This window comes from Carassius auratus, unplaced genomic scaffold (assembly GCF_003368295.1).
Source record: "Carassius auratus strain Wakin unplaced genomic scaffold, ASM336829v1 scaf_tig00020715, whole genome shotgun sequence".
Classification (NCBI taxonomy): domain Eukaryota; kingdom Metazoa; phylum Chordata; class Actinopteri; order Cypriniformes; family Cyprinidae; genus Carassius; species Carassius auratus.
This window is the reverse complement of record NW_020525049.1, coordinates 205,118-217,835: the sequence shown is the minus strand read 5'-3', so window position 1 is coordinate 217,835 and position 12,718 is coordinate 205,118. Positions and strand designations below refer to the sequence as shown.

Sequence of the window (12,718 nt, the reverse complement as noted above, 5' to 3'; positions counted from 1 at the left end):
ATATATATATATATATATAAAATACAAAATTGGAGAGTCCGATGAATTCTAATAAATCAATAGGCCTATGCCTTTCTTGTGCATTTTTACTGTTTTAAACATAACTTGTGTGCCTTTTGTACCATTACAAATCCTTTTAAGATATTTACAGGTGTATAGATCATTTTCTCACGCAGTTGGAGTCTTTTAGCCTTCAACTCATCTTACAATTACCAAAAAGTAGTAAACTTCAAGTTTATTTTATTAAGTATACTTAAGTAAAGTTCAAATATACTTTTAAGTATACTTTATGTAGCAAGTATACAAATGTCAGTGTTCTAGTAGTATACTTGTAAGTGTAATGTTTCAATACTGCTTAGGACTAAATTGGCCCACTTCTAGTATATAAAAGTATACTTTTAAGTATATTTTAAGTATAACAGTAGCAAACTTTGAGTACACAACTAGTTTACCTCTATGTTTGTAGTTTGTACTGCAATTATACTAAAAGTGAACTTATAGGTATACTGATAGTTTACTAATGAAATACTTTGAAGTATACTCTCAGTAAACTAGTAGTTTTATACTGCAAGTATACTCATAAGTCTTCTTTAAGTGAACTTTACATCATACTGTAAGTAAACTACTATGTCCCTATTTAGGTTTTCATGTTAATATATATTTTTTGTATGAAAATCTTAACATACAAAACATCCAAAGAAAGAGCAGGGAATCTGCTTGTTTTTTTTTTTTACAGTTTAATGTGGGTAAGTTTCATAAAACATAAAACAATAACATTTTGAACAAAAAGCTGAAAAAAAAAGACTATGAATTGGATTCACAATGATAATCAAAACATAGACGGAGTCATTCAACACCCCAAAGCTTGACTTTAATTATTACCTCTTTATCGGTCGACATTTTATTCCATAATGTTACAGTTTTAATGTTTTTTCATGTCAGATGATCGTGTAAGATTACATGTGTTAGTATCTGTTGTTTCTTTTTTCTTCCTCACTTGTGATTTTTTTTTTGGAAATTCTGTGCAGAAGATGTGTACTAGCGACCTCTATCATATAACAATAAAAACATGGACTCAAGAGTATAGCAGACTTTTTGTAAGTATAAGTCAAGTACCGTATTTTCCGGACTATAAGCCGCATTCTTTTTCATAGTTTGGCCAGTCCTGTGACTTAAAGTCAGGTGCGACTTATTTATCAAACTTAATTTGACATGAACCAAGACAAATTAACCAAGAGAAAAACATTACCGTCTACAGCCGCCAGAGGGCGCTCTATGCTGCTCAGTGCTCCTGTAGTCTACACTGAAAACATAGAGCGCCCTCTCGCGCCTGTAGACGGTAATGTTTTCTCTTGGTTCTTGGTTCTAAATGAATGCGACTTATAGTCCAGTGCGACTTATATGTTTTTTTTCCTTGTCATGACGTATTTTTGGACTGATGCAACCTATACTCAGGTGCGACTTATAATCCGAAAAATACGGTATACTTAAATGTCATTTTAAGTATATTTCTGAGGAGTACATAAAGACCATTTCTGAGAAGTACATAAAAAGTAAATTAAAAGCGTACTTTCCTATTTTTCGTTTAAAAGAACTATACTAATAGCACACTTGAATAAACGTCTTTTTCGTAAGGGTAATACAACAGAATACATGGAAAAACATTAGCTTTCTTTATGGTCTGCTTAATCATAATGGATTGATAAGGGAAACCTAATTTATTAGAGCATTTGCATTACATAAAATAATCACTTAAAGTACATATATATTTATGGGGGATATGCCTATTTCAGGTGTGGCAAACGATGGTCCCTGAGAGCCACAGCCTTGCAGAAGGTTTTTCTCAATGTCAAGGATACTTCCTTGGCAGGACTGATCCTTCCAAGTCACTTCCTTCAGAGGCTAGGCAAGACTCCTCTTTAGCATTCGGAGAACACGTAAATGGAACAGGCTAGCAAGTGCACGTAATTGCGTCATTACGTCAGTGAAAAGGTCCGTTTGAATAACGCTGTGAATGGTATCGTTAAATTATTTTGGACAACTTAACTAGTTATTTATAAAAGAAACGCCGATGACACAACCAAGTTAACAATTGTAAAATGACAGGTCCAGTTCAGTTAACCAATTGTATTTGTATAATTTACAATATCAATATGGTGGTAATTTGTACTGGCATTTAAACGTCAAACTTTACTTATATTTACTACAGTTATAACAAATGTTTGGTAACGTAAATAAAAACCATTAACGCTCTGACTCCGCTAACGTTCAACATTTTTTTATTTTTGAACAAGATAGCAAAGCTGCGCGCATAGGATTGTGGGTGATTTGAGAGCGCGAAGAGCGCGAAGGATACACATATGCATCCTTTCCTGTGTATGGCATATTTTTCAAACGAAGGACTCAGTCCTTGGTTGAAATTCCGAGGATCCTCGACATTGGAACAGTCCTTCGACGGATGTCGATGACGTAGCATCCTCGAAATACTGGCTTCCAAGGATCCTTCCTTGACATTGAGAAACACCTAGAGTTTTGCTTCAACCCTAATCAAACACACCTGAACAAGCTAATCAAGGTCTGAAAGGTTACTAGGTAGCTACAGGCAGGTGAGTTTTATAGGGCTGGAGCTGAACTCTGCAGCACTGCGGCTCTCCAGGACCAGAGATCACTACCCTTGGCCTATACTCAAAGTAGTTCAAAAACATCTCCACCTTCCTGACTATCTGATTAATCAGCATTTGATTGTGATTTCTGCTGTTGAAGACATCTGTATCTGATGTCATAAACTAGCACAGCAACAGTAGCCACGCCCACCAGAACAGAGAGAGCCAATCGGATCACAGCTTCAGTAGAACCACAGCAGCAGGTGCAGACTTCTGAGAGAAGAAATGAGGAACACTTGTAAAATGTGAAATGTGGTCCATTTGGTTTGTGAAAAAAAGTGCCACTGACAAACCTGGACATGTGTGACAGAGTTGAGTGATGTCCAAGTGTCTGGTCTGGTTTCTGATGGGATTGTTGAGAACACAGCTGTAGGTGTTATTATCCTGATATTCCACCTCCAGAGGTAGAGAGAGACTGATGCTGAGATCAGACACACTGATGCTGGACAATAAACTGTTTCCTTTGTACCAGGAGAGAGTCACGTGACTCACATTCACCACTGAACACAACAATGAACAATTCTGCTGTGATGATAATGATGAACAGTCTCTGCTGATGAGAGGAACAGGTGGACGAGCTGGAAGATAATGGAGAATAAAGCTAATTCAGTAAATAAGAGAGCAGTGATATTTAATTAATATTTAAAATTGACTGAAAGTCGCAGAGAAACAAATGTTAGGAAATGGTGATTATAAATATATTTACATTAGGGGTGGAATGGTTCAACTTTTCACGGTCTGCTTTGTATCACCGAATAGAATACTCGCTATAACTAAAAGCAACAGCACAAATAAATACAGAAGAGTAAAGATACAAATAAAATAAACAGTGATTTTCAGGATTTTTCAGGTAGGTCTAGCAAGGTACAGAAATTGAATAAAGTTATCAAATGTAGAACAGAATTGCATATTTGACTGTATAAATTAAAGATTTATCTCAATTAAAGTTACAAAAGCTATTTAGTCAGGAGCAGTGAGGGATTTCTTTGTTTTTCCTGTTTGAATAATATAGAGACTGTCACTTTAAGAGAATGCGCTGATAAGTAAGATACTTACCAAGACGGGCATTTTGACATACTTTTTGTGTGAATTCGTCCATTCTAACACAATACTTCAAAGAAAGCTTAATATTTGTGTGTGTTCTGAGACGCGGGTTTGCACGATTCGGATGAGCAAATCTTCTCACTGAGCGCAGAAGCTTGCGTCCTCTGGCTCTTTAATGTCAAAAGTGTCAATGCTTAAATTAGTATAGTTTAAAAAGATATCAACGTGTGCTGTTCAGGTCTCACCTGTGCGTGAGCTATCATCACCCGACCCGCATACGGCATTCAGATTTTTGTTTCCCCGACACTGTTGTTGTAATGTACTGGGAAGTTAGAATGAGCATCCATCAAGAGAACATACATTAGCCTAACCCTGTTTTTTATGTGTGATTTATAAGAAACCATTTTACAGATGAGTTGTCAGTTTTAAATTGAACCGCAGTACTAGTGAATGCCGAACCGTGCGTGGAGATCCGCATGGTTAGATTTTTTTCCCGCAAACCATCCCACCCCTAATTTATAAACAAGAATGCATAAAATGTGCAAATGAATCACATAATTGTCTATCTTTTATAACACTTTCAATAATTCTGATAGTGTTTGTGTCAAAAGATGTATATAAGATAAGGATACTAAGGATAAGGATACTACTACCATAGACAGTGATATTGAATGTATTGAGCGGCGTCTCTCTTCTGCTGCTGGTGACTTTATATTCTCCAGAGTCTGTGGTTCTGGTGTTTGTGATGATCAGAGATCCAGTCTGATCCAGCTTCAGTCTGTCTCTGAATCTCTCATCATAAAACTCTCTTTTATCGTCTTTTCCGTTGATTTTAGATATGAGAACGAGTTCAAATGTCCACATGATCAGATCATCTCTCTGTATTTCAGTAAGATCAGTGTTCAGAGTGACAGAATCTCTCTCCATCACTGACACTGACTTCACTTCATCACCAAGCACACCTGAAGAACAAATATTTACTTATAAGAGATTTTCATTCACATTTGGAATTTTACTGCGCACTCAAGGGGATTATGGAAAATTGAGAATATTAGAGGCAAAATGAATGATGGAATCAATAAAGAACATAATCATGTACAGGTAAAACGTGAAAAAAACAAAAAAAAAACACTTACCAGCCAGACTCCATGAGCACAAACAAATGAAAATAAACATTTTCTTAAACAGTTCTCCAGCCAGTTTCCCAACACCGATAACTGCTATAATAATCGCACCCTGACACTCTTGAAAAAGTTGAATGTGTAAAGTGATTCCTGCAGTCAATGAACAAACTCCTCCAGTAGCTCCTCCCACACAGACAAACCTATTTCAGCAACTAATAAAGTGTAAAAACTGGCTTACTTAAAATATCCTGCCGATATTAAAAACGTCAAACGTCTGACTTAAAAGAGGGCTTATAGACCAAAAAGTACCTCCAAAATTCAAGTTTAAGGGGAGAAAAAAACAAGCAAACAAACCCTACAATAACAAGTTCCTTATGTCTATATGGCTAATATCATATTTAAGCAATATCAGGAGTGCTATTTTACCCTGATTATCAGCAAGATTCTAAATATGACTCTAATTTTGATTTTATATCAATTCCATACACAAGAAAAAAAGTAGCTTACATTTTACATTTTGTTTGATTTTTTCCGTTCAAAGAACATTTCACCAAATAAATCACAGTAGAACCACAGCAAATGTTAATCTACATCTCTGAAAAAGCAGCATGAGCTAACCATGTTCCCAAATTTATTACAGGAATCATTTAAAATGATATTTTCATCAAACGAGAAGATTTAAGGTCTCCTATTTCTGACCAAATGAAATCTCTGTGATATAACTTCAGTAACAAATAAATATATCAAATAACGATAAAAAAGACATCCATAAAATAATACTATTGTCATTTTACTGTTGTTCTGTAAAATACAATTATCACTATATATACTAATATTGTTGATATTAACAACATAACAGTAATAATAAATACTCTTTGATTGCTCCTCTTCTTTCTGTAGATCAGAGAGTGTCATTTTGAGAAGTCATATTCAGTCTACGAAGGGAGGAGGAGTTTTTCAACACTCGCAGCAGAGCTTTACTAAACCTCTTCATTACAGACCGACAGCTTCATTCACTTTCAAGAGTGTCAGCAGGGCTCCATTATTATCACAGTTTTGTTGTGAACTACTGAAGAAAATGTTTATTTTCATCTGCTTGATCTCATGCAGGCTGGCTGGTAAGTATTTTTATGGCTTCAGTTCTGTTATTATTATGTATTTTAATTTGTCCTCAAGCACACTTCTGATATTTATATACTCTGTGTTTTCGCTAATATTTTGCTTATATATATATTTCTAATCCTGTATAAGACTAATATACTCAAATGCTTATCATTCGTGCTGCTGTGCCCTTCAATAAATATCAGTGCAGGGTAAATTATTGTTTTGCAATGACTTTTTAAATATATGTTTAAATGCTTATAAATGCTTATAAATCGGTTAAATGTTTTAATAGCTTAAACATGGTGTCTTTTATTGCATAAATATTCCTGTTTGTTCTTCAGGTGTGCTTGGTGATGAAGTGAAGTCAGTGTCAGTGATGGAGGGAGATTCTGTCACTCTGAAGACTGATCTTACTGAAATACAGAGAGATGATCTGATAATGTGGACATTTGAACTCGTTCTCATAGCTAAAATCAACGGAAAAGACAATAAGAGAGATTTTTATGATGAGAGATTCAGAGACAGACTGAAGCTGGATCAGACTGGATCTCTGATCATCACAAACACCAGAACCACTGACTCTGGACTTTATAAAGTCACCAGCAGCAGAAGAGAGACGCCACTCAATACATTCAATCTCACTGTCTTTGGTAAGTTAAAAGTAGGTTTACTTTTCACACACTTTCATAGTAAAATTTCTTCTAAATTGACAAAAAAGTAGTAAGTTAATGAGACTCACTGATCCTTGTGTACATGTCTTTTTTTTTTAATTCATGAAGATTTCCATAACATATACAATGACATTTTTAGCCCTTTTTCTGACTGAACAATTCAATTCTAACAAATATAAACCTCTTTTAATTCCATTTATTCTTTTTATTTCAGCTTGTCTGTCTGTTCCTCTCATCAGCAGTACATCTTCACAGAATACACCATCATCATCATCATGTTCATTTCTGTGTTCAGTGGTGAATGTGAGTGATGTGACTCTCTCCTGGTACAAAGGAAACAGTTTATTGTCCAGCATCAGTGTGTCTGATCTCAGCAGAAGTCTTTCTTTACATCTGGAGTGTCTGGATGATTTCTACAGCTGTGTGGTGAACAATCCCATCAGGAACCACACCACACATCTCAACAACACTGAATATTGTCAGCCATGTTCAGGTATGTCTGTGATTTTATATTATATTATATTGTATTATATATATATATATATATACACTCACCTAAAGGATTATTAGGAACACCATACTAATACTGTGTTTGACCCCCTTTCACCTTCAGAACTGCCTTAAATCTACGTGGCATTGATTCAACCAGGTGCTGAAAGCATTCTTTAAAAACGTTTGCCCATATTGATAGGATAGCATCTTGCAGTTGATGGGGATTTTTTAGTTAGTTAGTAGTACTTTATTGTTCAGCCTAAGCTGAAAATTGATCTTTGGTCTTGCCATGCAATCACAAAACAAAACAATTAACAATACACAACATCCAATGAATACATCTAGCCATACACACATCCACAATAACAAAATTAAAATATACATTCCTACCTCTTATTCAAAAGACTTATTGCATTTGGTACGAAGGTTTGTTTATATATTGCTTTCATTGCTTTTGGTGTTCTATAATCAAAGCTTTTCTCTGAATAGCAATTTGGTATAAGTGGGTGACTGACTTTTGCTTTATTCCTATAATCTTCCCAGCTACTCTTATAATTCTGTCTAATTTAACTTTATTCACAGAAGTAACTCGTCCGAACCACAGAGTTATATTATACCCCAAAACACTCTCAATTAAGCCTGTATAAACTCTTTGCAACACAGCTTTGCTCACACAAAATTCTTTCAGTTTCCTTAGCAAGAATAGCCTTTGATTTGCTTTCTTACAAATAAGAGCCACATTATCAGAGAAGTTCAATTTACAGTCTATCATGATTCCTAAATACTTAAAAGTCTTCACAATTTCAACAGTTTGATCACATAACATTATTTCTGTTAGAGGCTCTGGATGATTTAAAATCAACTCTTTTGTTTTACTTACATTTATCAATAAATAACTTTCTTCACACCATTTTTCTAGTTTCAAAACCTGCTCTTCGTACTCAAGATGTACACAGTCTTTCCATAAAAGTGCCACAAGTGCCATATCATCTGCATATTTATATAGTTTGTAATTCTCATGCTGCACTCTTATACCACTTGTATAAACAGAAAATAAAAGGGGTCACAGGACGCATCTTTGGGGTGCCCCCGTGTTTAAGGATATAATATCTGATTTAAAACCCCGAGCACAAACTCGCTGTGATAGATTTGTTAAAAATTCTTTATCCAATGTACTGTTCCCCCATTCACACCTAGAACCAGGAGACGTTCCAAGAGTAAATGTATCTGCATGGTATTAAAGGCAGAGGTGTAATCTATAAAAAGAACACGCACATAAGCCTTTGCTTGTTGTAAATGGCTAGCAATTGTATCGACCAAAGTGAGCGTTGCATCCTCTGTTCCTCTTTGCGATTTATATGCAAATTACAGTACATCTAATTGTTCTAATTGTTCTGTTACGTCGGCTGGGAAGTCGTGGCCTAATGGTTAGAGGGTTGGACTCCCAATCGAAAGGTTGTGAGTTCTAGTCTCGGGCTTGAACAGCTCTCTCTCCACCTTCAATACCACGACTTAGGTGCCCTTGAGCAAGGCATCGAACCCCCAACTGCTCCCTGGGCGCTGCAGCATAAATGGCTGCCCACTGCTCTGGGTGTGTGCTCACTGTGTGTGTGTGTTCACTGCTCTGTGTGTGTGCATTTCGGATGGGTTAAATGCAGAGCACAAATTCTGAGTATGGGTCACTTAAGTAACTGAATGTCACTTAAGTAAGAATAAGAAATGTATGGTTTTAGATGATAACTAACTACTCTTTCCATGCATTTAGCTAGTATTGAGGTTAATGCCACAGGATGAAAGTCATCTAAGTCTATTGCTCTCAAAAATGCTTGTATAAATGATAACTTCCACATACTTGGTATCGTCTGTAAGTCTAATAAAACCTGAAATAATTTTGTTAAGGGGTCGGTTAGTTCATTTATACATATCTTTAAAACTCTGCCCTTAAGGCCATCTGGACCAGGCGCTTTATAGGGCTTTATGCATTTAAGGGACCTTCTAATTTGGTCCCCTGTCAACCGAATGGGCGGCCCCACTGGAATCTTATCACTTATTTCTTCAATCTTATTCCAGTTGTCGGCTGCATCATATCTTCCATAAAACAAATTCAAATCATTAACCCATTTAAAACCATCCGTCCCTATAGTGATATCTTTATTTACATTTTTTGAGTCACGCCCCATCATCTTATTCAAGCCTTGCCAAGCACTCCTTACATCTTGATTCGCTAACTGATCCTCTACCTTATGTTTAAAATCAATTTTTGCTTTCTGTATCATAGCTCTCAGTTCCTTCCTTTTAAGTTTAAACCCCTCATGATTATTTTCACAAAATGCCCAATTCTTTTCATTAAGGAGTTTCTTTAAATCTTTAGAGAGCCATGGCTTATTATTTGAGTAGATTTGAACCATTTTAGTGTCAATAACTGTTTCTTCACAAAATTGAATATAAGAGGTAATACAGTCAGTTAGTTCGTGGGGGTCTCTGCATGAATCAAAAAAGACATCCCAGTTTGTAGTGCAAAAACAATCCTTTAACATGTCTTCTTTGTCCTTACTCCAAACCTGAATTCTCTTTTCCACTGGTTTATCCCTTCTAACAAGTTGTCTGTATTTTGGCAGTAGATGGATAACATTGTGATCCGATCTGCCAATCGGTGATCAACATACTGCCTTGTATGCGTCGTCAATGTTGCCATAACACAAATCCAGTGTGCGTGAGAAACGGGTTGGACAATCAATATATTGTTGCAAGTGTGGAAGAGTCTCTGTTAATGAAAGTGTATTGAAATCCCCTAGTATGAAGACTGGTTGATCTGCCGACTTTGTTACGATCCTTGTAAAGCACTCTGCAATATGCTCCGCTGCCTCGTTATTATTAGGACCTGGTACATATACTAGGAATATGGTTATTAGACCAAATTCCCGCGGCAGATAGAATGGTCTAAAAGATACAACCAAAGTCTCATAGTCCGTGGTACAAGTCTGTTCAATTATAGTATACTGTGATGACCAGTTCTTATCAACATACATGCAGAGTCCCCCACCAACAGATTTCCGTGATTTTACCTTATCTCTGTCGGCTCGTATAGTGGTAAATCCCCCGATATCCACACTATGATCTTCATTTAACCATGTTTCCGTAAAACAGATGAGATTACTGCTCCTAAATTCCTCCTCTTGTTTAACTCGAAGCAAGACCTCATCCATCTTGTTATTAAGAGATCTCACGTTAGACAGCGTGATCACTGGAAGGGGATGACGGCTTCCTCGCCTCCGCAATCTGTTGCGAATTCCTCCTCTCGACCCTCGCTTCTTAATTCTTGATCTCCTTCTTTTACGAAAACATCCACTTGTTGGAATCTTTAAATCGATGGAATAATTAGTATATCGTAACGATAACAAGAAGTCTCTTGAATAAGTTCGACTCGACACCATAGAAACCAGTTGATCTTCAAAGGCTTCGCCCGCCAGCACCAATCCAACTAGCGCCAAGGCCATGCAGATCATGCACACATTCATACTGCTCCCAATTTAAGAAACCAAAATTAAAAACGAATAAAATAACAACTTAGATCCACAAACAAACAAATACCACAAAACAGTGAGACACAGGGTCAGCAGCAGGCCGCGCCCCCATTTGTGGGATGCACATCCAGGGCACGAAGCTCCCGTTCGACCACATCCCAAAGATGCTCTATTGGGTTGAGATCTGGTGACTGGGGGGCTATTTTAGTACAGTGAACTCATTGTCATGTTCAAGAAACCAATTTGAAATGATTCGAGCTTTGTGACATGGTGCATTATCCTGCTGGAAGTAGCAATCAGAGGATTGGTACATGGTGGTCATAAAGGGATGGACATGGTCAGATATAATGCTCAGGTAGGCCGTGGCATTTAAACGATGCCCAATTGGCACTAAGGGCCTTAAAGTGTGCCAAGAAAACATCCCCCACACCATTACACCACCACCAGTAGCCTGCACAGTGGTAACAAGGCATGATGGATCCATGTTCTCTTTCTGTTTACACCAAATTCTGACTCTACCATCTGAATGTCTCAACAGAAATCACGACTCATCAGACCAGGCAACATTTTTCCAGTCTTCAACTTTCCAATTTTGGTGAGCTCGTGCAAATTGTAGCCTCATTTTCCTATTTGTAGTGGAGATGAGTGGTACCCGGTGGGGTCTTCTGCTGTTGTAGCCCATCCGCCTCAAGGTTGTGGATGTTGTGGCTTCACAAATGCTTTGCTGCATACCTCGGTTGTAACGAGTGGTTATTTCAGTCAAAGTTGCTCTTCTATCAGCTTGAATTAGTCGGCCCATTCTCCTCTGACCTCTAGCATCAACAAGGCATTTTCGCCCACAGGACTGACGCATACTGGATGTTTTTCCCTTTTCACACCATCCTTTGTAAACCCTAGAAATGGTTGTGCGTGAAAATCCCAGTAACTGAGCAGATTGTGAAATACTCAGACCGGCCCGTCTGGCACCAACAACCATGCCATGCTCAAAATTGCTTAAATCACTTTTCTTTCCCATTCTGACATTCAGTTTGGAGTTCAGGAGATTGTCTTGACCAGGAACACACCTGTAAATGCATTGAAGCAACTGCCATGTGATTGGTTGATTAGATAATTGCATTAATGAGAAATTGATCAGGTGTTCCTTATAATCCTTTAGGTGTATATTAATGTACACATTCATTTGCACCAATGACTGTCTCCTTCATGTCCTCCAGATGTAAGTTGGATAGCGCTGATTTCTGCTCCTGGGTCTCTGTTGATCATAGCTGCAGTTGGGATCTTCTTCATCTGCAGGAAACACAGAAAAACAGACCAAGAAGGCAAGTATTGAATACCTACCTCTTTTATTTTCTCTAACTCTCAGACATAATTTCATTTAGTGTTTTGTTTCTGAAATCATAGCTGAAACTGTTGAGACTGGAGCAGAGATCACTTACGCGGATCCAATATTCTACAAATGAAAAGCACTGAAATCAGTTGGTGAGTTAATTTCTGTGTATGCTGTGTGTCTGGATTATTGGACTCAGATTAAGGAGTGTTTTTAATGATTTACAAACACAGCACCACAAATGACATTTGTCGAATGACTTTCATATATACAGTAGCTTATTTCCAAGATAAAGCATTTGAGAAAGTTTTTTTTATTTATTTATTTTTTTAATCTGTGGTTATTTTGAAAGCAAGATCTGGCATCATGAGTCAAGACATAGCCACCTCGTTCCCTGTTATTTCTTGCTCCCCAGATACAGAGAGAGACGCGACCCTGATCTGCATTTAAACACGCAATTTAATCCTTAACTAGTTGTTCGGTTCCGTACACACTGTGTAGAATTTTTAAACTCATTTTAAGTTAATTTGGTAAGTTAATTTGGTTTTTAGAATGCGATTGACACTCCCGTAAATTACTGAACTGTATGTGTACAGGTTACGCACTAGAACATGATGGTCACAGTCCTGCAGAGTTTCACAAAAACTCAAAAAACGAGAAAGCTACTGCCTGTGTTAAATTAAATGAAAAGAGCTAGAGAGCTTAAAAAAAAAAAAAAAAACTTTTTAACAAGAATGAATGTATAGACATGGGTTACATTTTATAGTCT

The 12,718-nt window shown here is 37.0% G+C and overlaps 2 protein-coding genes across 2 annotated transcripts; one reads left to right on the top strand and one right to left on the bottom strand.

Annotated features, from left to right (window-relative positions):
• Positions 1–2,727: 2,727 nt before the first annotated feature.
• LOC113076559 (uncharacterized) lies at positions 2,728–5,070 on the bottom strand. Its single transcript, XM_026249258.1, has 3 exons — positions 4,361–5,070; positions 2,957–3,241; positions 2,728–2,876 (listed from the first exon to the last, which is right to left on the bottom strand). The coding sequence occupies exons 1-3, from the start codon at positions 4,632–4,634 to the stop codon at positions 2,728–2,730; spliced, it is 708 nt and encodes a 235-aa protein (XP_026105043.1). The 5' UTR covers positions 4,635–5,070.
• LOC113076558 (hepatocyte cell adhesion molecule-like) lies at positions 4,801–12,082 on the top strand. Its single transcript, XM_026249257.1, has 6 exons — positions 4,801–4,808; positions 5,942–5,949; positions 6,289–6,585; positions 6,821–7,099; positions 11,837–11,941; positions 12,024–12,082. The coding sequence occupies exons 1-6, from the start codon at positions 4,801–4,803 to the stop codon at positions 12,080–12,082; spliced, it is 756 nt and encodes a 251-aa protein (XP_026105042.1).
• The last annotated feature ends 636 nt before the right edge of the window (positions 12,083–12,718 follow it).

What these genes read in the sequence shown, in the direction of transcription:
- LOC113076559 (XM_026249258.1), bottom strand. Translation starts at nt 4,634, where the DNA reads ATGGAGAGAGATTCTGTCACTCTGAACACTGATCTTACTGAAATACAG. An exon ending in ATTCAATATCACTGTCTATG is followed by an intron (nt 3,242 to 4,360) that starts GTAGTAGTATCC and finishes ATTATCTTCCAG; the next exon opens with CTCGTCCACCTGTTCCTCTC. An exon ending in ACTCTGTCACACATGTCCAG is followed by an intron (nt 2,877 to 2,956) that starts GTTTGTCAGTGG and finishes TTCTTCTCTCAG; the next exon opens with AAGTCTGCACCTGCTGCTGT.
- LOC113076558 (XM_026249257.1), top strand. An exon ending in ATTCAATCTCACTGTCTTTG is followed by an intron (nt 6,586 to 6,820) that starts GTAAGTTAAAAG and finishes TTTTTATTTCAG; the next exon opens with CTTGTCTGTCTGTTCCTCTC. An exon ending in ATATTGTCAGCCATGTTCAG is followed by an intron (nt 7,100 to 11,836) that starts GTATGTCTGTGA and finishes CATGTCCTCCAG; the next exon opens with ATGTAAGTTGGATAGCGCTG.